At 36.5% G+C, this 23,690-nt stretch overlaps 4 protein-coding genes across 8 annotated transcripts; 2 read left to right on the top strand and 2 right to left on the bottom strand.

Annotated features, from left to right (window-relative positions):
• Nucleotides 1-1,231: 1,231 nt before the first annotated feature.
• LOC110809605 (ribosomal RNA small subunit methyltransferase, chloroplastic-like) lies at nt 1,232-23,111 on the top strand. Of its 4 annotated transcripts, none has more exons than XR_015819001.1 (11): nt 1,232-1,493; nt 1,637-1,786; nt 1,934-1,987; nt 2,240-2,338; nt 3,980-4,075; nt 7,407-7,491; nt 7,836-7,888; nt 8,251-8,334; nt 8,624-8,734; nt 9,147-9,262; nt 23,008-23,111. XR_015819001.1 is itself a non-coding variant. In XM_088219510.1 (10 exons), exons 1-10 carry the CDS (start codon nt 1,260-1,262, stop codon nt 9,210-9,212), a joined length of 1,032 nt encoding a protein of 343 aa, XP_088075636.1. In that variant the 5' UTR covers nt 1,232-1,259; the 3' UTR covers nt 9,213-9,456. The 4 variants fall into 4 exon arrangements, 1 of the variants encoding a protein (XP_088075636.1); XR_015819000.1 differs by lacking the exon at nt 23,008-23,111 and adding an exon at nt 11,633-11,768; XR_015818998.1 differs by lacking the exon at nt 23,008-23,111 and adding an exon at nt 9,559-10,434.
• On the bottom strand, nt 9,362-10,113 carry LOC110819436 (AP2-like ethylene-responsive transcription factor SNZ). Its single transcript, XM_022048620.2, has one exon. The coding sequence runs from the start codon at nt 10,111-10,113 to the stop codon at nt 9,535-9,537; it is 579 nt and encodes a 192-aa protein (XP_021904312.1). The 3' UTR covers nt 9,362-9,534.
• LOC110819567 (Protein kinase superfamily protein) lies at nt 11,590-14,991 on the bottom strand. 2 transcript variants are annotated; one of them, XM_088219511.1, is made up of 9 exons: nt 14,755-14,990; nt 14,020-14,173; nt 13,811-13,901; nt 13,425-13,499; nt 13,259-13,347; nt 12,981-13,099; nt 12,525-12,665; nt 12,064-12,140; nt 11,590-11,842 (listed from the first exon to the last, which is right to left on the bottom strand). In XM_088219511.1, exons 1-9 carry the CDS (start codon nt 14,849-14,851, stop codon nt 11,696-11,698), a joined length of 990 nt encoding a protein of 329 aa, XP_088075637.1. In that variant the 5' UTR covers nt 14,852-14,990; the 3' UTR covers nt 11,590-11,695. The 2 variants fall into 2 exon arrangements, with proteins under 2 accessions (XP_088075637.1, XP_088075638.1); XM_088219512.1 differs by lacking the exon at nt 12,525-12,665 and having other exon boundaries at nt 14,755-14,991.
• Nucleotides 15,757-16,235, top strand: LOC148253703 (putative xyloglucan endotransglucosylase/hydrolase protein 32). Its single transcript, XM_088219855.1, has 2 exons — nt 15,757-15,892; nt 16,012-16,235. The coding sequence occupies exons 1-2, from the start codon at nt 15,757-15,759 to the stop codon at nt 16,233-16,235; spliced, it is 360 nt and encodes a 119-aa protein (XP_088075981.1).
• Nucleotides 23,112-23,690: the final 579 nt, after the last annotated feature.

Below are 23,690 nucleotides of genomic sequence, written 5' to 3'. Positions count from 1 at the left end.
GGCAGTGGCATCACAGCAGTCAAACTTTGAGTATGATATGTTTGGGGCAGATAGGTATGGAGGAGTTGATGGTCTGTTCAACATGCTGACAGTCACAAACAATTTCTTCGATCAGGATTTCAATGATCTCCTGTAGATGATCTGCAAGTTTCCAGTTCAGGCCAGCATATGATGACAATGGTGGTCGAATGTTTGTTTCCTTTTTCAATTATTAAGAACTTGTTTTTATCAATCAGCTTCCAATAATGAGCCCGTTGAGGTGTGACGGGCTGAAACTTCATTTAGTTTGTTTGAGTTGTATTTGCTTATGTTTATGAACTATATGCTTGAAAATTTTAAGATCTTGTTTTTAAATAATCTTTTAATATTTTGTCATCAAATTTGTTATCTGCTTATTGGTGTGTGTGTGTGTACATATATATATATATATGTTTATGTATATATGCACATGATGATCATTCTCACACTATGAAAGGTTTTTGTTTTTTAAAAAATTCTTTTGAAAAATTAAATTTTTTTAATTAAAAAACACATACCGAAATATGTATTATCAATAAATTTTAAATTTATTTTTAATTATATTCAAATCATTTTAATTTTCATTAAAAATATATTGGATTGTTATATATTTATATTATTATTTTATAATTATCATTAAATATTATTTTAAATTGTATTATATTTTATTAATTACTATTTAATTAAATAATCAATATGTCTATTCATTTACAAAAGATTATGCTTGAATTGTGTCATATTTTTATGTGGTTTTTAGTTGGAATTAATTTTTATATAATTAGTGTATGTGTATTTTTTATATTAAATCATGCTATATTTTTATATATATTTTTATTTAGAAGTAATTTTTATATAATTAATGTATATGTATCATTTAATTAATAAATATATAAATTTATTTTAAAAAATTATATTTTATTTTGATTAGTATTTATGATTTTTTAATAAAATTTTATTTAATTATTTAAATATTTCATAAGATTTTTTAAAAAAAAAAAAGAGTAAATAAAATAGATAACGGATAAACTTATTTTACTTGTTTAACAGGTGACGGATAAAAAAGTTTCAATGTCCATGGGATCTTCCACAACTAACTGACAGGAACACGATACTCATTTAAGAGTTTCTAGAATTATCTGGAGGATTGTCATAAAAAATGTAGTTATGGTAGGGGTAATTTCGGAAATTAAAAGTATCAAATAAAACATTTCCGTCTGTTTCTTGTTGCATTTACCACAAACATGACCACTGCAACACCCACACTCTTCCAATCTCTCCCGCCAATTCCACCTCCTACAACTCCGCGAATCAGCCATCACCGACCTCCACCACCGGCGCTCAGTCAAGTCACCGGACGGAGAAGACCGACGTCGTTTCCGTTTCGGATTGTCTGCTCTAGAAGCCAAGATGATTATCACGCCACTCTCAAGGCCCTCAATTCCAGAGGTCGCTTTCCGAGAAAATCTCTCGGCCAGGTTCCTTCTCATTTCTTTTTCGTTTCCTTGTTTGGTTCCCTGGAAAGTAGATTTGGAATAATTCGGACTGTATTAGCTTAGCCTCGTTCGTTGGGGATAATAGTCGAACACTAAGCATGTGTCTGGTTTCGTGTGTTTTTCAGCATTACATGTTGAATTCTGAAATTAATGAGCAGCTTTCTCTTGCGGCTAATGTTAAGCAAGGGGATGTGGTATTAGAGATTGGACCTGGAACTGGATCTCTGACCAACGTACTTATAAATGCTGGCGCTGTCGTCCTTGCAATCGAAAAGGTTGGTTTAATTCAAAGGATATCATCACATATTTTTGTACTTCAGGAAAATTCTTGCTAGCTAGAGAATATGTATTGTTTTTCTTGTGTCATTCTTGTTTTATTCGGCAGCTACAGAATCATGCACTCTTCTTGTTTTGTCCTACAGGATCCACACATGGCTGACCTTGTGAGAGAAAGGTTTGCAGGGGACCAGTTCAAGGTATATTTTGTGTTTTTAGTTTGAAATTGCTTTTGCTACGTGAACCAAGAGATTGTTTGAGCAATGGTTATTACTCAGAAGTTGGATGTGTTGAAATAACCAGTTCCGGGGGAAAAAAAGGTATTCAAAACCAGGAAATCTGGCTGGACAAACTTAGAATCTAATTTTGTAGCTATTTAAATTTTATCCTTTCCAGATTCTCATGTTCATTTTGTTTTTGCTTAATGTCTGTTCTCCTGTTAGTAATTGTAGGTTTTGCAAGAGGACTTCACTAAGTGTCACATTCACTCCCACATGATCTCATTGTTGGAAAGTAGAAAGTCTTTAGCTGCAAACTCAAGCTTTGCAAAGGTGAGAACATGACTTCCTGTTATCTATTTTCTTTCCCATATCTTCCTGAATGCTGAATGTGACTAGTGGTTTTTGCCAAGAAGAGGAAACCAAAGAAGAAGGAATTTTTGAAACAATGGAAGATGGTTAATTTATTTTAATCCTGGTACCATGGTCACTGGTGCTAAGTGCATGCTGGCTTCATATATGTTGACATGGCTTTAACCAACCTGAATGTTTGCTCGACCTAACTTGATTTTAGACGCAATACCTTGAGTAACAGATTGCAGTACATGAAAATAACTAATTATAATTATGGATTTGGTTGGTTGAAACATTTTTAACCATTTGAAGAATGCAAGTTCGAGGGCTCACCTTTTACTATATCTGTAACTATAGAGTTCCTTTTTTCTTTGTATAGTTGGTGTCTAGGTTAATTAACTAGTTTGGAATTGAGGCATACTTAATATCTTTTAAGTGCAATTTTGTGTCAAAATTATTGATAGTAATTAAAACCATGCCCCATGAACTCGGGTTCAACTTTCATACTACCTTTTTCGTTATTAATCCTGAAAATAAATTGTGATAAATGAGATGCAAATCTAACAAGGTTATTTCATGCTTTCTTTGAGATAAATTTAACCTTCCTTTGCAGGAATAGCAGTTTTCTTAACTTTTAGTTACGTTGTTGAAAAAACTAGTTGGAATGGAGAAGTAATATTCTTTTTATACATGATAGTGACCTAATTCCACGGGGCCATCTGGTTCACTAATGCTGGTAACATTAAAAGACAGCATCCAAGTAATTGTTTTTTACATGGTTGAACAAATAGAGAAATTACTTTGGCATGAGCTGGTGGGTAGATTTGCCTTGTATGCTGGAAATCTTAGCTATTTTGTTGGAAAATATAACACATTGCGACAGAACTATTTCAAGTGTTTTACTGTAGGCCATAAACGTCAATGGATTTCTGGTAACCTTTTAAGGTTATGCAGCAAACTAAACATGGTAATACAATATACCAGCCTTAAGGAAACCTGGTATCGTAATCTGAGATTCCTGTTTATCAAATTTCAAAAACAAAAAAAGCCAATGTTATGTTTTGGCTATTACTACTGATTGCCTAAGTGTCTAATTTCCTGGTGAAAAAGATTTACATCCTCATGTAGTGTTAATTTTGAAGAATTGTAATTTTTCCCATTAGGATAATGATAGTTCCAGAAACTAAGCAGCTGTGAAGTGGTCAACCAACACATCCCATATCCCTTGTTTTCCGTCTGCCCATTATCTCCCACTATCCCATTTTCTTTTTAATTGCCTTAGAAGTAGGAAATAGCAGTTAGTATTTTCTGTATTTAAAGCATGAACAATTAATGAAAAAGAAGATGAAGTTTATTCCAGAAAACCAGCGGTAATATTCTCACCCAAAGCAGAAAAACTCATTTGATTTCATTCTTGCTGTGACTGAGACCTATCAGATAATTCTGTTACTTTTGACGAATCCTATAGTGCTATTATGTTTGAACTATTTTTATTGATTCAATAAATGTCTCATTTCCAGGTGATAAGATTTACATCCTTCTGCAGTGCTACTTTTGAAGAATTATAATTTTTCCCATCAGGTTATTCTGCATTTAGCATCACAAATAACTTATTTGCAGGTTGTTTCGAACATACCCTTCAATATTAGCACAGAGATTGTCAAGCAACTTCTTCCAATGGGCGACATCTTTTCAGAAGTTGTTCTTTTACTCCAGGTTAGTATTTGTGTAACAGCCCCGGAAAATATTAAAAAGAAATGAGTATTTAAATATATCGAATGCGGAAGCGAGATCAAAATTTCAGTTAACATCCCTTACACGAAAAACTAAAAACGTACTTAAAATATAAAAGGTTAAACTAACTAAGAAAGAAAACTCGAAAATAAACTATGCGTATGACTACAGAGTCTCTAGGCATCCCCTTCGTCGTCCTCCTGCGGAACGGGCTCGGGAACCATGTTTTCCTGATCTGAAATGGTTAATTAAGGAGTGAGCTACACTAGCCCAGTAAGAACATCACGATATCTCACCGTCACGGAGATAAAGGTGGGTAGAAAAACACAAAAAGACCAATGGAGCATAATTTACAACAAACTCGTTTATTAACATGAAAACCTTTACCATCCACTTACCTTGGTGGAATTTATGAAAACAATATGAGAAAAACAATAACATTATCATAATCATTGAATAATCTAAGCTGTAAAACATAACACTTATCACGCCTCTTGTAATTCAATCATTGTACAACATATCTTTTTTTCTCATTTACCAGCCTACTAGTATCCGTGGGGGTCCATAGGGGTTCCGCTACCCGTTAACCTTTAACATTCATAATCAGTTTCCAGGGCCGTCCCCATACCCCGTCCGGTATGGGCGCCAAAACCATGAACCTCAATACCCCGTCCGGTATGAGGGTGAAACGGGCCGTCCCCATACCCCGTCCGGTATGGGCGCCAAAACCATAAACCTCAATACCCCGTCCGGTATGAGGGTGAAACGGGCCGTCCCCATACCCCGTCCGGTATGGGCGCCAAAACCATAAGATCTCCATACCCCGTCCGGCATGTGAGACCACAATCCCGGTAGGGTTCCCTACGGACCTGGTCCGTCCACCATCTCCCAGGATATCTAGTCAGGCTGACCCCCATAATACAATTATCAGTCTACACAATCTTTCATTTTCCTTTTCCTCAATCAGCATCATCAATTCACATTTAAACAAGCAAATCGTAATTCATACCAAACAGACAACATACAGTATCAGTTTTTCAGTCATTCAACCCATAATTAATAAAAACGTAGTACATGCACACAAATCTGTAAAATGAACACATCAAACCTCATTTTGCATTTAAAGCTGTAAACAGACCAAATAACAGTAAATCATCAATCACACTAGACTCGGGCTCCATTAGCCACCTTAAGCAATTTCACACATTCGTTAATTCAAGAAATACCGTTTTATCATTTTGAACTTTAATACCGTGATAGGAAATAGGGTGAGGGGTCCTTACTTGTTTTCGAGATCCGAATACGATTCACAGTGCGCCTGCAGGCCGTCCCTAATTTTTCTTGAATTTTTTTCCCGGAAAACTGAAACACACTAAGAGTACCTGCACGTGTTCCAAAAAAAATCCAAATTAGGCCCAGGGCCTCTTTCGGCCCAAATCGCAACTCCGGCACGGCGGCTCCGCCGTGCTCCGGCGACGGCGCCGCCGCTGGCGGCGGCGAGTCGCCTCGGGTTGGCTGTTTTCGGCCGTTTTCGGCCGAATTCGGCCACGCTCGCATTGGTCCTTGTCAGAAAACAACCCTAGGGCCCTCGGGGGGGCCAAAAAATCACGGAAAAACGGAGCTTACCGGCGGCGGCGCTCTCGGGTGCAGCGACTCTCCGGCGAGGTTCGTGTTTTGGTGATTTGGCTTCGGTCAACCTGTAGAGAAAAGAATGGTGATCACGGTGATATAAAAATTGCATCGAACGGAGGCCGGGAAGGGCCTCGTCGGAGGCAAAAACCGAGAGGGGGCGCGGCGGCGCCGCTGGGCTTCGGCCGCGTATTCCGGCCGTTTGGCCGGGATTTCGGCTTCGATTTGGCCATAGGAGGAATCAGTGGGGAAAAACGAGTCGGGGGTATGAAATTTACCTCGATCGGCGGTCGGAAATTTCCCCGGTGCGGCGGCGAGTGGCGGCGGGTGGCGGCGGTCGGCCTCTGGTTCGTCTTCTCCGGCGAGCGGCTGGCGGCTAGGGTTTGTGGTCTGGTGTGGGGGTTCTATTTATAACCCCTTGCCTTTTGATCACAGCCGTTCGTTTCGTTTTAATCTGGGCCGTTCGTTTTTGATTGAATCTGGGCCGTCCGTGCGTTTGAATCTGGACCGTCCGATCGCGCGATTGATCTGGACCGTCGGATCGCACCCACGCGGATCGCCAACGTGGCTCCTTTTGGAGTGACGCGATCTTGCCACGTGGCAGGCCCCGGTTGGCCGGGACTGCTGACCGGGCCTGCTGACGTGGCTGCTGACGTGGCCCCCCCCCCCCCTTTTTTTTTTTTTTTTTTTTTTTTTCCTCCTCCTTTCCGGGTGCTACAATTTGCACCCTTCTAATGCACTTTTTTCTAATTATATTTCACTATATCTCCTTTTTTTTCAACTTCCATATAAGAGTTCATTCTATATATTATCAGTTGAATGATCCATAAACGTAGAATAAAAGTATTACTCCAACTTTTGCTTTACCCTTCACTATAGTTGAATAAAAATTAGTAAAGGAATGGTAGAAATTAAAAAAATATATTTTTCTTGTTTAGATAATTATTTTTCAAAAAAAAAATCTTGTTTAGATAACTAAAAAGGGGAATGTAAAAGAAAGAAAATAACTGTTATAATATTTTGTTTACTTTAACTGTAATAGGGAAAGAAAACAAAATGTAAAATTATGGAAAATTTGTAATTAATTTCCGTTTAGCTTTTTCCCATTCTCTCCTTTATCTTCCCATTCAGGGAATGAGAAATTGAGGTTTTTAAAGAAAGGGAGGATTTTCACTATCCCCTGCTTTCCTTGCCATTTTTCATTTATAATTGCAACAAGTGAAAGAATGGATCGCATCTGGTTATCCTCCTTTTTTTCCCTCTCATTCTCCATAATCCAGACATAAGATTAATTTATAATATTGTTCTCTCATAGGCCCTTATCTTGATTGTATATAAACTATAAAGGTCAACTATGAAATATATTGATTGTGAAAAAAGAAAGATGAGTGCATTTTTTTAATTACACTGAATAATGAGATTAAGATAGAAAGATTAGTCCAAATACTCAACATGATAGAAGTCTGTTTAGGTGGATTAAATGTTATATGAACTTAAAGCAGAAGCTAGAAATCACCAAACTCTGGCTAATCAAGTTGGTTGAATTTATCAGTAAGATGATAAAGTTCGAAAATGATGTATACACGATACAAAGTCTCTGACTTCATTGATACCATCAAATCAGTGTGATTAATAGGAGACTAGCTACTTATTCATTATAATTGTTATATTTAAACAATATCAGGATGAGACAGCAGTGCGCTTGGTAGAACCATCTTTGCGGACATCTGAGTACCGACCCATCAATATTTTCGTCAACTTTTATTCAGGTAGCTCTGCATTTTGTTGACTTGCTTGTTTATGGCTGGTGACCCATTTGGAAAAGAAAATTAGACTTTGTCTAATTTACGACCTCCTCTATTAGTGTATCTTCTTTTTTTCTTTGGAAAAGAAAAATAGATGTTTTCTAATTATTTCAAATTGATACATTACTTGTGTTTAAAAACTTAAATATTTTAATTGAGTGAATCTACAGCTTGTTTGTTAATTTAGATTAGATAAAACAATCCCCAGATACATCTAAGTGGGATTACAGTCCTCTTTAGTGTTTTTCTACTTCTCCATGAAACTCTTTATGACTTGAAGTTTTACGCTTTTTAATTCTCTTTTCCAGAGCCAGAATACAAATTCAAAGTTCCAAGGACAAATTTTTTTCCTCAGCCTAATGTAAGTCATTAAATTCAATATAAATAAGGTTTTGTGCTTTATCATATGGTGGCGTTGTGTTTCTTTAAAAGGACCTAGGAACATTATCAAACTCCTTTACCGGAAACTTGGTCATAAAGTGCACCCTAAATTTCCTGGAAATATTCAAATCTTTTCTACTCTTTATTGTGGAATTATGTGGCTACTGCAATTATCTGGAGATGCTTCAGGTTTTAGAACCTGGGTTGAACATTGCAGATTCTTATAATAGTCATCTTTCAGAAGATTGTTGATTGATGATGTGCTCAATATATGTAGTTTGAAATGACAATTACCTTGGTGATCTTTCTTCAATGGAACCTGAACTGTTTCTGCTTCTGTAGGTTGATGCAGCTGTTGTTACGTTTAAGCTGAAGCAGGCTAGAGAATATCCTCCTGTTTCATCCACCAAAAGTTTCTTCTCAATGGTTATTTCAATTTCCATTTAACCAACTATTTTACCCTTTTGTTAATATGGATCTTTATCAGGAAAGCAAGATTCTGCATTCATGTAGATTTCTCTTTGTTAATATTTCATTTTGATGTTAGGTTTATCAGAAAAGTTAAAAACAAAATTTACTCCAATTATAGAGGATAGAAACTGTGATGCCTGGTATACCAATTAAGTACCTTCTTTTAGGTCATGTTGGGAGCATATTCAGAAATATTTTTAAGTTATTTTCATTTCATAACAAGGCTTTGTTGTTTACAATACAGGTGAATTCTGCATTCAATGGAAAACGTAAGATGTTGCGGAAATCCTTGCAGCACATATGCACATCCCTAGAGATTGAAAGCGCTCTTGGAATTGCTGGTCTTCCAGCTACTGTGAGTATATCTGAAGCAGACATAACTTCTTTGTTTCTCTTGCTATCCTCTCTCCATTCTATCCGAGGCTATGTTTGGAATAGATTTAGAAATCTTTTAGAATTTGTTTATAAAATCAAATAATGTATTTAATTTCAAATTTCAATTCAAAATAATACTAAATTTTACTTTAAATTAGAAGAATTTGTTTTAAATTTTACAAAAATATATAAAATTTATAAGATATGATTTCAATTTTACATAAAAATTTTATAAAATATTAATCTGTGACATTTTTAAAATAAAATTTATATATTCTTATAGCTGAATAAAATATATATTTACAGTAAATGTTATAAATTTCTGATCTTGTTCTAAACATAGATATACTGTAAACTTTCCAGTATCCCTAATGTCTGTTATCCTCATGCAGTCAAGACCGGAGGAGCTTACCTTGGATGATTTTGTGAAATTGCATAATATAATCGTCGACGTATAGCATGTCCAGACCCCTCTTATGAGGATACATTGACTGCAAATATCCAAGAGGTAGGCGGATAAACATATAGCATCTTCAGCTTGATTAAACTTTGAAATGATTAGATTATATGATGTGATATGAATTTGTAGTGCAACCTAAAGAATCCATTAGCATGAATACTTCAATCCTGTTTAATATAATGAGTATACAAACATAATAGATACATCCGGAAGAAAAAAAAAATTCTAGCAAATTAGCAGTACGAGAACAGCCATAATACTCTGTTACAGACTCTGCGCTGTATTTTCTTTTGGTTTTTGTAACATTGCCCTCTGGTTCTTCATCCATGAAAATGTTGGAGAAGATCGAGAGCCCGCGACCTGCGGACATACGGATCAAATACCTCAGCGCCCCTGACAAACCCATCATAAAATACCCTCCTCTCCTCCGCCACGGCGGCCGAAGACGGCGAGAGGCGGCGTTTAGTCCTCTTGTTCTTGATGAAGCAATCCCGCATCCTTTCCTCCACGCTGTCAATCATGGGCTTCGAAGCTGAATTCTCCTCAGCGTCAGCTTCCACTTGGTTATCCTCATCGTCATCGCCCATCTGCATTGGCTCGCTACCGTTGGAAGCGGTGGTGGAGGAGAGCGAGTTCCCGCCGACGGCGCACGATTGGAGAGGAAGAGGAGGGAAAGGAGTGGTGGTGGAGGAGGAGGAGAGGAAGGAGGATAATTGGAGATGAGCTTGGTGGAGGGATGAATAGATATGGAGAAGGCGAGTCGGATCAGTGGCGGTAGGGAGTTGTTTGGCCATGAGTGTTGCTTGTTCTAGTGAAACAACAAGCTCTGTCAATGGCGGCGACGGTGGGGGCGGCTGCGGCTGTGGCTGCGGCGGTTCTGTCACGTGACTTATGTTCATGTTTTTTTTTTAAAGAAAAAGTTTTTTGGAGATTCTCTGTGGGTGTGTTGTGGTGTTGATGTTTTAACCGATGGTCAGAAATGAAAGTGAAAGTGTTTGGGGGGTGCGAGGAGTTGGATGAGTGAGAACAGACATCCAAAGGCCGGAACCTAAGCTGATTCCCCTAGGCCCCAGTCCTGAGTCATTATGTTGCTTTTCTAGAAGTTTCCATCTCTCTAAGAATACAAATAGTAAATAAATTACATAAATAAATATCTAAAAGACAAACATGGTAATAATGTAATAATTTCAGTATTATCGCAACATTTTTCTGAATTTTAATATTTTTATGCAAATTGATTGACTTTTTTTTTTTAGTTAAAACGGTCAGTTTCATGGGGTTATAATAAGATAACCAGATTTTTTTAGTAAAGGCTACGTTAACCAGATTCATCTTCCTCACCAGTTGAATAATATTTTGAATAATTAAATAAATTAATTAAAAATTAACAACAAAAACAAAGGTTCCCTCTCATTCTCTCCATTTCAAATTGATAATAAAATTTACCACTCTTTCTGATACAAATTTCAAAAATCCTTTTTCATTTTATTTCTTTCTCCGCAGCGAATATAAACAATTTTTTATTTTTTATCTTGTAATTGGAAATTACACAGTTTGGGTCCAAATAATAAGTATTGGTCAGAATGTCGACTTGTTTTCTACATATAAATATTTTTAAATTTTAATGTTATTGTATAAAATTTATTCTTATAATTTTATATTTAATCATATAAAATAATTATGCATACATACCTATTATTGGATTTATGAAAAAAATAATAGTCTATTTAACTTGATAATTCGTATCAAACATTAAATAATATCACTTTTAAAAACTATGAACATTTAATCATATTTAGATATTTATCTTACAGTGTCAAAGACTTACCATAATATAAGAATGCAAAATAAAATATTATCTTTAAGATAAATATGTTAAATACTTTTTTCAAGTTGATATTTATGAAAATTAATTTTAGTAATACAAAGCTCAAAAAATAATTGTTTTCATTAGATGATTTATATTTGCCTTAAAATCCTGATTTATGAATCTCTTAGTTAGATCCGAGTAAGAAAAGAGAATTAAACTATTTCTTTAAAAGAATGATAAATGTTAATTTTTTGTATGTTTTATTGTAATTTTATAATTCAAAATATTTGTTCTTATTTAATCCCTTTAAACTCCATATCCCAAATAACAATTGAATCTACAACTCAATATGTGTTTATTTAATTGTAAATTAACATACATGCACATTAGTAATAAACACTTCTATAGAAACATGCATTACTCACAATTTTAGTTTCAGTACTTCACATACATTTTTTTAAAAAGTTGGAGATAGACCAGTCATAACTTGTTCTATGTGTACTATATGTTTCTGGCGTGGTTACTTCATATATTACTGATAGGAAAAGTCCGATAATAGAGATGATGAATAACAAGCTTGATGGATAAACTGAGGTATTATAATGCAGAATATCACTCTACATTAGAGAGAAGAGGTCAGAATATCACTCTACATTGGACTCATGAGATGCCTACACTTTCAACATTTGTAGATAATCATTTATTATTGACATGGCAGATGAGCGGTAACCAGAACCAAAGAGATTGTAATGATTCAAGTAATGATATAACATGTACAGATCTCTTCTCTTCTCAAACCCTGCTTGTTTGGGAATCAACTGCAAAACAAATGATAACAAATGAAATATATGGTTGATTTCACTTCAAGTTTTAGTTTTATGAAATATGAATAAAACAAAATGTAAATAACATAAAGATTTGAATGAGAATAATATTATAATCAGTTCCATGGTTAATTCAAATTATTCCTTTTAGTGATTGGAAATACAAACCTAATGTGTAAATTTGATGAATAAGTGGAGTTATGAAATGATGGTACCTCAAAGTATGAGCTGTAAAAGGATGCTCCAAAACCAGCACACCATGACATTCCAAATTCGGCCTCATGATGACCATCTATAAAGATAAATAATCAGTAAACAGAACACTTCCAGTTCTTTAAATTTTCATGCTTCTCATGAACACGGTAGGAACATTTACAAGTATAGCTATTTATATGTTGTTAGTTGTAATTCTTCCAAAGTTTAAGATTCTTCTCTTTGAGGACTAAATGATGTTCGGTAGCCAAATATAACTATCCTTGGCCACCTGAAGGTCCAAGGGCGGTTCTATACTTGGTAGAAGTAATAGCTGTCAAACTTGCTAATCCAATTCGACTTCTCTTCAACTGCCCCTATCCTGCCCTTGTCAAATTTATATCTAATGAACTTTTCACTAACTAAATATTCTTTGAACTGCTTTATGTTATATTTCTAGAGCAATATTCAAATACAAACTTACAGTAACATGCAGGGTCAAGGATAACAGGCTCGCCATTCTTGTCAGAACTTATATTCCCACTCCATAAGTCACCATGTAGCAAGCATGGTTCTATGACAACATTCTCAAAGAGAGGTGCCATGTTCTTTATCAATCTTTGCCCTGTTCATAGAGTTTAAATAAGTATTACTAGAAATACATTTGTTTGACCCTTTTCCTGGTAAATGCCACAATTACACGATAGAAGGATATCACGGGTTTTGATTTACAACCAGATACACTTTCTTAAGATGATGACCTATCAACACCCGTTGATGCAAGAAGTGTGAAAGCTCCATGCAAAACTTCATCACACAGAACAAGCTTAAGTTCATCAATAATCGAGTTACCATATTCCTCCTTTTCTTTTTTCTGGCAAACTTACTTAAGTCTCTCATATATATGGAGGAGTCACAGAGTTAATGAGCAAGGAGAAACCTTTTTCATAAATGGAAGAATCTCCATATTGGTCTAGCGCCAACTTTAGCTGGTAACCCAATCTATGCTCTCCATAGAACTGAATCCAATCCGAGGACCAGGTATTGATCTGTGGTGTACTACAAAGGCAATATACATGACTTTGTTGGAACTCAATTGCAGGAAATAGGATCTACTATGAGGTGATTAGCAAGGGCAAGAAACATTCCAAAAGGGATTTTGAGGGGAGAGTAGGAACGAGGCAAAGATATGTAAGAACTATAATGGCCGCACACTACCTGCCAATGGTGTTATTGACATAAAAACCAAAGCCCTTTTCTGATTTCCCAGCTTTATGCATCTCGGCTAGCTTCCTCCCCAAACTAGGCTGAAGAGTAATGACCAATTAAGAAATTCATAGGCAAGTTGGTCAGATCAATCAATTAAAAATCATGTACCCCTCACCTGGGTGCCTCTAGATGCGCCAAATTCTATAAATTCCATAATGATGTATGATCCACCAGTTGGCAAGGGTCCAACCTAAATGCTTGAAAAGAAGTTAGACTTAGGTTTAGCAGTGATAAGGACAATGAAAACACAAGCTAGAACAAGATAACTCTTAACTGAAAAGCATGCGTGTTTCAGAAAGTGTCTCCAAGGCTTCATGCATCACTAATTTTCTAACATCTGATAGTAATTTAATTATCTGTATAGTGCTCAGATAACTATAATATTAGATGATTAGTACATGATGTTACTATCAAATGCTATACAATTAACATGGAGTCATCATCCCCAAAGCACAAAAGAAACTACAGAATTGTCCACAGAAAAGGGGTGAAATTCCTTACCTTCAATGGTTTTGGTACACGGATTGTTCCTGTATCATACATTGCACTAAGACCAAGAGCCTCAGCCTCAAACATTGATGGTCCAATGCCCCTATCAAGTGGAGTATTAAGATGGTTTGAGCTTTTTCCCGGAGACAATTAAGAATTTATTGAATGAAAATCAAAAACAACAGCCAACACAATAACAAACATCACACATGACATTATACCTGTTAGTTTTCACGAAGAAAGAGCCAGCATCAGTATCATAACGACTAGCTAGGTTAATGCAGCCACCACCAACGGGACTAATTTTGGTAATTTTGGTTGCCTTTCCCTCTGATAGAATCCATTCTCGAACAGGATCATCACTCAGTGCCGCCACTATCAGGTTTTTGAAACCACAGGCAGAATAACAATGCGGAGCTCAACAAAATTGTTGAAACCAGATATTGTAAAAGCTCAAAGTATTATACTCAAATAACCCAAGATTAGCGTTTCTACTCATGCACTAACAAGAACATTGAATAAATTGTGATAGTCTCTAAAAATCCTTTAATTAAATCCACTAAGGCATGACTATTCAAAACAAAAAGCAATCAATAGTTGTTCTTCCATGGTAGTCACTGAGAGCACAAAGATGTTAATAACTAAGAACTTGATAACGAAATCTTCCATGGCGCACCATGAAAAATGAACTTCGTATCCTTTTATCAAACAGATAATGACTACTCCCTCAATCTGCATGGAGATTGAGTTAATCGTACTCCATTTTCATGGAAAACGAAAATTTGGATTCCAGAGTAGAGATAAATCACATATACAGCTACAATATGATCGGAGAAAACAATCGAACGACCAATGGTGTTCTTTCAGAAGTTGAAAGAACCAAATGCTGGTTCTGTAATAACTGGATTGTTTCCGGGAAAAGATAAAAACCAGAAGAAATGAAGACGAAAACTTACTAGCTAATGGTCTGCGTTTGGCGAAGTAGAATTGAGGAATACGAGGCCGAGAAGGGAAGTGACAACCTGCAGAGATGACTCCCACGTGTGCCACCATTATCCGATCTCCCTTAATTTTTTTTCTCGAATCTCTAAGGAACGAGCTCTCTCTGTGGCTCGTTCTTGTTGGGCGAGTTGCCACTGGCTCAGCTTTTGAATGAGCAAGGGGTTGACACGTTTGGGCTCTGTTTGGGACGAGTTGCTCAATGTCCTAATGACAGATAAGTTTATGCTCCGCGTCAATTTAACTAGTTCTGGTATTAGTTTGGGCCGTGTAAGGCCTACTTTTGTAGTAATAATTTTTTAAATTTTATATATTAAATAGTATGTACTTATTTACTAAATATATACGGAAATATATGCTTGTGGAATATAAGAATAAGCAAATATTATTTTTTAAAAATAGTAAAAGATTTTTTTTTTCAAAATTCATACTTATTTTTAATTAGTTTTTAAATAAACAAACATTTTTTTTTGTTTAAAGACTTATGTATAAAAATACTTAAATATTTAAAAAAATTTATCTACTTTATTAAATATTAAATTAACATCAGACAATTTAAGTGAATTAAATAAAAAAATTATTTTTAACACATACTAAATTAATCCTTCAAATTAGTATAGTAGATATTTCTTAAAAAAAAAAATAGCTTTCTTAATATAATATTTTAACACGAACAAAAAGTAATTAATAAATTTCTGTATATTTCTGACTGTGAAAGAAGAAAAGAAAAATGCGTATATATCGTGTCAACTCTCAAAATTTGACCAAACAAAATCAGTCTCCGCTCATTCACTGCAACTCCAACAGCAGCAATGGCGGATACGGTACTCTACCACCAGACCCAACCCATCAACTAAATCGCCATAGACTACACCCCAGAGGCCTGCACCCATTGTCCCAACTCCAACTCCATCACCCTCCCTTACGATCACCCCGGTGGATCCCGATAGCACTCCACCATGAGGTTCCTCTACGGCACTTTCAGCTCCCTCATCCAATGTCTCAAGGGCAACACCAGCGGCCTCAACTTCAACCTCTACCTCTCATCCCTCGAAGGCCACCAATCGCGAGACGAGATTGACTTTGAATTCCTCGGCAAAGACAAAACCATCGTCCAAACCAATTATTTTACTACAGGTCGTTCGTCCGTCATTTCATCTGCAATCATTTCATAATTTGTATGGTTTATGAATTTAGGGTTTGTTGTATTGCAGGAATCGAGAACAAGGAGGAGATTCATGATCATGAGTTCTACTTCTCCGATGGGTTTCACCAGTACGTGATCAAGTGGATTCCAGAATTGATCGAGTGGTTGATCGACGGGAGATCTGTAAGGAGAGTGGAGAGGAAGCCGAGGGAGAGGTTCCCAGAGAAGCCGATGTATTTGTATGTGTCGATCTGTAATACGTGCAACATCGTCCGCCCTTTCCCTAGGTAACTAGCAAGTCTTTCACATAGAGATTTTCATCAGCAAATAACCAATAAAAGTATATCAATATCTTATATCACATTCACATATCAATTAAACTACATTCATACTGATGACATATAATCAAAATAATAAGATAAGTTGATAAGACCATTGAACTACAAACTAAGAATATGTAATATATGAAATTCATGTAAGTAAAAAAACACAGAAAAATAAACAAGAAATCAAGATAATTGTGAACTAACCAATTCTATCTTCACTAGTAACTTGTAATTATTTTTAAGATTTTTTATTTTTTTATAAAAATATAAAATTATACATCGTTAAGTCACAATTTACTATAACAGAGAATATGGTGAGGGATCCTTACCTAGATATGTGTTTCGAGACGTCGTATTGTCTAACACGCCTCTTAATAGGTACCGAATTTCTTGAATTTTTTTTGTGAAATTCAAAACACTCGTCACATACCTAAAAATACTCCAAAAATCTAAAATTGGTATCTAAAACTCTTTTTGGCCAAATTTGGGATTCCAGCAAGGCGCTGCCACCGTGCTTCGGCGCTGGCTCCTTCGCCTGCTGCAGTAGTCCGCCTCGGCTAGGCCGATTTTGGCCAACTTTACACGTATCCCTGTGGAAAAACACGTTAGGGGGCCTCAATTGGACGAAAAATTACCAAAAACATCAAACCTACCGGCGGGGGGTCACTAGGTGCAGTGGCTCTGTCAATCCTCCTTTGTGGCTGGGGTTTCTTCTTCAGCTAACCTGCACAGAAAATGACGATGAACACAATGATCGAATAATTACGTGAAACGGGAATCAGAAAAGGGCTCATCGGAGGGACTTTGGAGTTTTGGCCACGGCAGCTCCGTAAGGCTTTGCCCATGATTTTTAACTCACCCGCTGTACTCTTGCTCTGATTTGACCACAAGGATACTCGGAATCAAATTTCAAGCAGGTAGGGAGAATTTTTAACTTTTTTTACAACCGGCAGTGGCTCTGGTGCGGCGACGGTCAGTCTCCTTCTCCGGTGTTTGGTTTTTCTTCTCCGACGAGAGCTGGTGGCTAGGGTTTGGGTTCTCATGCAACGTGAAGTATTTATACCCAGCCCGCATTGATCTGTACCATCTATCGCGATTGATTTCGTCTGTCTGATCACACCTAAGGAGGAAACAAATCTGGACTATCCATCGTGATTGATCTCGGCTGTCCGATCGCGCCTAAGGGAGAAACAAATTCGGGTCATCTACACACGCGGCATCGATCCTAGGTTGTCCGATCGCAGGGCATGCAGATCGCCCATGTGGCCTCCTGCGTGGCACCGACATCAGCGTGTCTTATCATGCGGCATGCTTTAGTTCATCGGGGCCATTGATTGGGTGGTTCTATATAGCTGAACTTTTTTTATTTGCACTTTAACCCTCCTGTTTCTAATTTTTCTTTCAAAAATACCATCCGAATTCAAATTTTAACCCATTTCTTCCAAAATTGTTATCAATTACATCCCTAACCTATTTTTTTCAATTAATTAATAAAATTAAGTTTAAATTGATTTAAAAATAATTTTTATTTATTTTTTAATACTAAAATTTGATCTTCGGTTCGAGCATTACACTCTTTCCCCTTAAAAAGAAATTTGGTCCCTCAAATTTCTCACTCTATTACTAATCAAATAGTTAGAGATACTGGACTCTGAAGTCTGATTCTAGCTCCCACGTGACCTCTTTCTCTGTGTGATTCTACCATAGGATCTTGACGAAAGAAATTTCCTTATTGTGGAGTAATATGCTTTTTCGGCCTACAATGTCCACTGGTACCTCCTCATAGAATAGATCTTCTTGTAATGACGGGAGCACGTGGGACAAGATATGTAAGGGGTCCGAGTTGTACTTGCGTAGCATGGACACATGAAATACATTATGAACCTTGGATAGCTCTAGAGGTAGTATCAGTCTGTAAGTGGTCGTACCAATCATGTCTAAGATCTCAAATGCCCCAATGAATTGGGGATTTAATCTCCTCCTTTTGCCAAACTTACTAATTCTCTTTAAAGGGATGACCTTGAGGAATACTCAATCACATTTCTCAAATTTCAAATCCCTCCTCCGAGTGTCCGCATAACTCTTCTGCCTGCTCTGAGCTGTCTGGATGTTTTTCTTGATCTTAATTATCTTAGCTGTAGTCTCCACCACAAAATCTGGACCAAACAATTTTCTATCACCCACATCTTCCCAATAGATAGGCGACCATACAATGCCTCGTACGGAACTATGTCAATGCTTGCTTGTTAGCTGTTATTGTAGGCGAACTCTATCAAAAGTAAGTGATCATCCCAATGACTCCCGAAATCTAGAACACAAGCTCATAGTATATCCTCTAGTGTACAAATCATCCTCTCTGATTATCCATCAGTTTGATAGTGGAATGTGGTACTAAAGGATAGTTTCGTTCCTATAGTTTGATAAAAATTAGACAAAAACTGATAAGTGAATTTGGGATCTCTGTCGAATACCACTGTCATTGGAACTCCATATAGACTGACTATCTCCCGGATATATGTTCTTGCTAGCTTGTCCAAAGGATCGGTTTTCTTAATAGGCAAGAAGTGAGAGGACTTGATGAGTCGATCGACAATCACCCAGATAGTATCATGCCTCGTGCGTGCCTTAGGCAATCCTATCACGAAGTCCATTGTGATATGCTTCTACTTTTATTTCCACACCGGGATCGGTAATGGCTGAAGTAACTTGTCTAGTTGTTGATGCTCAGCCTTAACCTGCTGACATACCAGACACTTAGAGACAAAGTCGGGTATCTATCTTTTCATCCTGCTCCACCAAAACTGAGATCACATACTTTAATATATTTTAGTACTTTCAGGATGTATGGCGAACTTGGAGTTGTGAGCCTCTATTATAATATCCCTTTTTTAGTTCAATGTCGTCTGAAACACACATCTTGTCCTGAAACTTGAGCAATCCATCGGCAGATATTTGAAATTCTTGGTGTACTACCTTTCTGCATCTTTCTTGAGAGTGGCTATGGTGGAATCGATTAATTGGACTTCTTTATTCTTTGGATCAATTCGAGTTAGACAATCAGGTGGGCCAAGTATGTAACTCTCTTCAATTCCTAAAGTCGTATCTATTGTGCGGCCCTTGTTATCCTGCATTCAGAAATTATTAGGTGAACTAACATACTTGCACTTTTTCTGCTGAGTGCGTCAACTACTACGTTGTCCTTACCCGGATGATATAAGATGTTACAATCATAATCTTTGAGGAGCTCTATCCAACATCTCTGACGCATGTTCAGATTCTTTTGAATGAATATGTGTTTCAAGCTCTTATAGTCAGTAAAAATCTCAAAAGTCTCCTCATACAAGTAGTGGCATCTGGTCTTCAAGCCGTGGATAATGGCGATAAGTTTTAAGTCACGGGTAAGGTAATTTTTCTGATGACTCTTCAACTGCTTGGACCCATAAGTTATGACATTGCCATGCTGCATCAAAACACAACCCAACCCCAAGTAGAAGGCATGATTGTAAACTGTATATCTACATGTCTCACTCGATAAGGCCAACACGGGTGTAGTAGTCAACCACTTCTTGAGTATTGTAAAACTCCTTTCGTAGTTCTCGTTCTATTCAAATTTAACGTTCTTCTTTGTGAGTCAAGTCAAAGAAGTGGTTAGGCTGTAAAATCCTTCTACAAACATGCGGTAATAATCTGTCATTCTCAAAAACCTATGAATCTCCTTGATTAAGGTCAATTTCTCCCATCCAAGTAGTGTTTTAACTTTTTCGGGGTTCACTGATACTCCATCTCTTGATATGATGTATCATAGAAAGGTAGTCTGTTTGAGACAAAACCCACACTTGCTCAATTTTACATACAATTTTTTCTCCATGAGAACCTGCAAAATCTAAGTCAGCTGGTGAACGTATTCCTCTCTACTCTTTGAATAGATCAAGATATCATCGATAAACACAATGACGAACTGATTCAGGAATTATCTGAAAATTATGTTCATCAAGTCCATAAAAATGATTGGTGCATTGGTTAGTCCAAATGGTATTAACAGAAACTCATAATATCTGTACCTGGTTCTAAAAGTTGTCTTGGAAATGTTTTCTGCCTTGATCTTTACCTGATGGTAAACCGAACACAAATCTATTTTAGAGAAAATCTGGGCACCCTACAACTGGTCAAAAAGGTCATCAATTCTGGGGAGATGGTACTTATTCTTGATTATGACTTTGTTCAATCCATTGTAGTCAATACACAATCGTAATACTCCATCTCCTTTCTTTGCAAATGCGACTCCAGCACCCCAAGAAGATACATTATGTCGAATAAACTCACTGTCCTATAATTTATTAATCTGTTTTCTCAGTTCTTCTATCTCGATACGGCTCATGTAGTAAGGGGTCACCGAGATAGGCTGGGTGTCAAGCTGAAGATCCATGGTGAACTCAACTTTTCTGTCCACCGATAGTCCGGGTAGTTTGTCAGAAAATACATCTGATAAGTCTTGAACTACCGGAATCTCTTGAATATAATTTTTTTTCTTAGGTTTGTCTAATGTAGGGAAGACGACCGAATTAAAATACTATGTAATGAGAAAATTACTATGAGAAAATAACATTTAAAATTTTCATTAACTTGTAAATGACTCTTCATTAAAAAGGTTGAATACAAGTTTTTTGTAGAAATAATCTACGGTGGTGTGGTACACCGCTAACCAGTTCATTTTTAGGATTTCATTAAAATTCTATGTGTCAATCTCTATCAGGTCCACACTCAATTCCTATCTACTATATATATTATACAAGCTTTATATATAACCTCCCCTAGTAGTGTTCGACTCCCAGGAATATACATAAATAATACAGAATCAAGTCTTTTCGGTGATACATTTAAGTTTTGTGTAAAAGTATGTCAGACAAATGAATGTAAAACACAAATATCAATTAAAACATATGCAAGGTGATCACAAATAGTGTAGTACCATGTATCATGTCCAGGTTAGCTTCAGCATCCTACTAAGTGAGGTTGTAAGCTCTGGTCTAGATAGGAGGTCTGATTTGGTTCTAATTTCGCTTGCACTTTCTAACGTAGTGTTGGGTACTCCCACATATGCGACAAATACTATTGAGATGATAGTAGGGTCGGTCCCCATGATCTTTGTCATAGTGCTGAGTAAGTCCTACTGTGTTCTATTACCGGAGCCTGAGTCACTGACTTAGGCCTCTTATTCTATTGAACCAGTGCAGTGGGTGCTAGTCTGCAGTATGAACTGGGGGTTTAGGATTCTCCACTACTTGAGGAAATATGCGAAGGTTCCTTTCCACTAGCTGTGTCTTGGCCAGAATGACTGAGTAGGTATTGAGCTCAAATACGTACATCTATTATCTAATCTCAGGGCGAAGGGCCCAATCGAACTTCCTTGTCTTTCTGCCTTCATCCATCATGCTCTTAGAGGAATATCGGTCCAACTCTAGGAACCTTCGGGCATACTCCAACACAATCATATCATCCTGGACCAGATGTGCAAACTCCATTTCCTTCAAATATCGAATGTGCTCTAGGAGATACTCTGCATTGAATGCCATCAAGAACTGTTCTCAACTGACTGGAACGGGCAGGGTGGCCTGCTTGAACTGCCACCAGCGGCCTACCTCTCTCACAAGCATGTAGGTGACAAGTACAATCTTATGTTCGGGAACCACCGCAAGAGTCGCGAAGACCTTCTCTGTCTCAGCTAATTAATACTCGGTCTCTTCAAAAGAGGATGCCCCTACAAAGGTAAATAGGTTTAGTCTTTTGTACCTTTCAATGTAACATGAGTCCATCATGGGTTGAACTGAGTTCCGTAGAAAATGAATTGGATTGTGCTGGGAAGGGACCGAATGACCCTGTAGTGGTGCCGAATGATATGGTAGAGGTAACGGTTGTACTATGGCAGTACCAGATGATGCCATAGAGGCACCAAATTATACTGTAGTGATGCTGGATGGTACGGTGGAGCAGTAGGGTTATACTGGGGTGGCTTCGGATCTTTTTGCTACAAGGGTGGGTCAAATTGTGGCAGTGGGGGAGGGTCAAGCAACTCCCTCCTTTCCTCCCGGGTCTACTGGGCAGAGATGAATTTCTCCAGCATCTTAAAGAATCGGTCAACATTTTCTCAAAGTGAGCTATCCCGGGTTGCTCGGTTTAGTGGGGGTCTTCCTCTTTTCATTTTCTTGTACCTACATTTCACAAAGAATGGTTGAGTGATAGTTTGTATTTTGTATTTTTAAGTTTTTGTGTAATGAATAGTTCTGAGGAACACGGCTCTGATACCAACTGTAAAAGCCTAGAACTTAAATAGAAATGAATTCGTCAAATTAAGTTTAAATTGATTTAAAAATATTTTTTATTTATTTTTTGATACTAAAATTTGATCCCAAGCTAAATTCTGGGTTCGGGTATTACACTGTATATGCCTTCAAAGATAAAAGTCGTAATGACTTTACGAAGTATGACACGAAAATATGAACATTTTATGATTTCTTTAATTTTTTCTATTATCTGGCATAATGTATGTTTATCTGATTATATTAACGTACTGTTTTCCTAATAAATAAATTATTTTCACAATATAAAATAGGTTTACGAAGTAGTCAAATAGTATGTATTTATGTTAGAAGAATTCACCTTTAAAACCTTACGATGTTATTTAAATATTATTTTATTTACTGAACATATAAAACTCACTCTTTCCATTACCCCCCCAGATGAGAAAGAAAATGAGAAACCGCAAGCTGACCCACCCATTAAAGTCTATGAGGATTCCGTGGATCCATAAAATTTGAGTGCATGATTATTCCCGCATTCTGATAAGTCCAATTGCATAGTGAAAGAAGTGACATTCTTTTGCAATTTGACATTATATTTTGTAATCACTTCTGCCCTCAGTTATATGTATAAAATTAGAATTTATATATATTTATAAGAGATTTTCTATTAATTTGTTCCGCTGCATAAATTTTATCATGCATTCGTTATTCTGATTCTGTATCTAACAGTCATTTGTCTTAATTAACATTTGAATGTCACAACATATACGAGATAAACAATTCGATCTGAATTCATATTCTCATAAAGAAAAATAAAAAGATAATAGGTGGCATTGGATGAATCCATACTTATTAGTAACATGACTAAAAATAAATGGGTGACAATAAGTATTGTTATTTTATCAATTCAATATTGATTTGTATTGTTGTAAATAATTTTATCAATTATTTCTAGAGAGAAAAAGCAATTTTGTCAATTCAAATTATTTCCAAGTGTTTCCACTTCTAGAGTGGATCTTGAAAGACATTTATATATAAATGGAAGTGATAAAGAGATGGTTATTTAACAAAAACAGCATAATGAAGCCAAGTGTTAGAGGATTAAAATTACAATGATTTCC

The sequence above is a fragment of the Carica papaya genome, chromosome 5 (genome assembly GCF_054855325.1).
Source record: "Carica papaya isolate Zhongbai chromosome 5, ASM5485532v1, whole genome shotgun sequence".
NCBI classification, from domain to species: domain Eukaryota; kingdom Viridiplantae; phylum Streptophyta; class Magnoliopsida; order Brassicales; family Caricaceae; genus Carica; species Carica papaya.
This window is presented reverse-complemented; position numbering and strand designations above follow the sequence as displayed.

Bases quoted from the DNA above. Each gene is read 5' to 3' on its own strand.
- LOC110819567 (XM_088219511.1), bottom strand. From the start codon at position 14,851: ATGGTGGCACACGTGGGAGTCATCTCTGCAGGTTGTCACTTCCCTTCT. The intron at 13,500-13,810 runs GTAAGGAATTTC...TCAAGCATTTAG, and splicing joins GTGTACCAAAACCATTGAAG to GTTGGACCCTTGCCAACTGG. The intron at 13,348-13,424 runs GTGAGGGGTACA...ATTACTCTTCAG, and splicing joins GCGCATCTAGAGGCACCCAG to CCTAGTTTGGGGAGGAAGCT.
- LOC110819436 (XM_022048620.2), bottom strand. From the start codon at position 10,113: ATGAACATAAGTCACGTGACAGAACCGCCGCAGCCACAGCCGCAGCCG.
- LOC148253703 (XM_088219855.1), top strand. From the start codon at position 15,757: ATGAGGTTCCTCTACGGCACTTTCAGCTCCCTCATCCAATGTCTCAAG. The intron at 15,893-16,011 runs GCAAAGACAAAA...GTTGTATTGCAG, and splicing joins GATTGACTTTGAATTCCTCG to GAATCGAGAACAAGGAGGAG.
- LOC110809605 (XM_088219510.1), top strand. From the start codon at position 1,260: ATGACCACTGCAACACCCACACTCTTCCAATCTCTCCCGCCAATTCCA. The intron at 8,335-8,623 runs GTTATTTCAATT...TTTACAATACAG, and splicing joins CCAAAAGTTTCTTCTCAATG to GTGAATTCTGCATTCAATGG. The intron at 8,735-9,146 runs GTGAGTATATCT...ATCCTCATGCAG, and splicing joins TTGCTGGTCTTCCAGCTACT to TCAAGACCGGAGGAGCTTAC.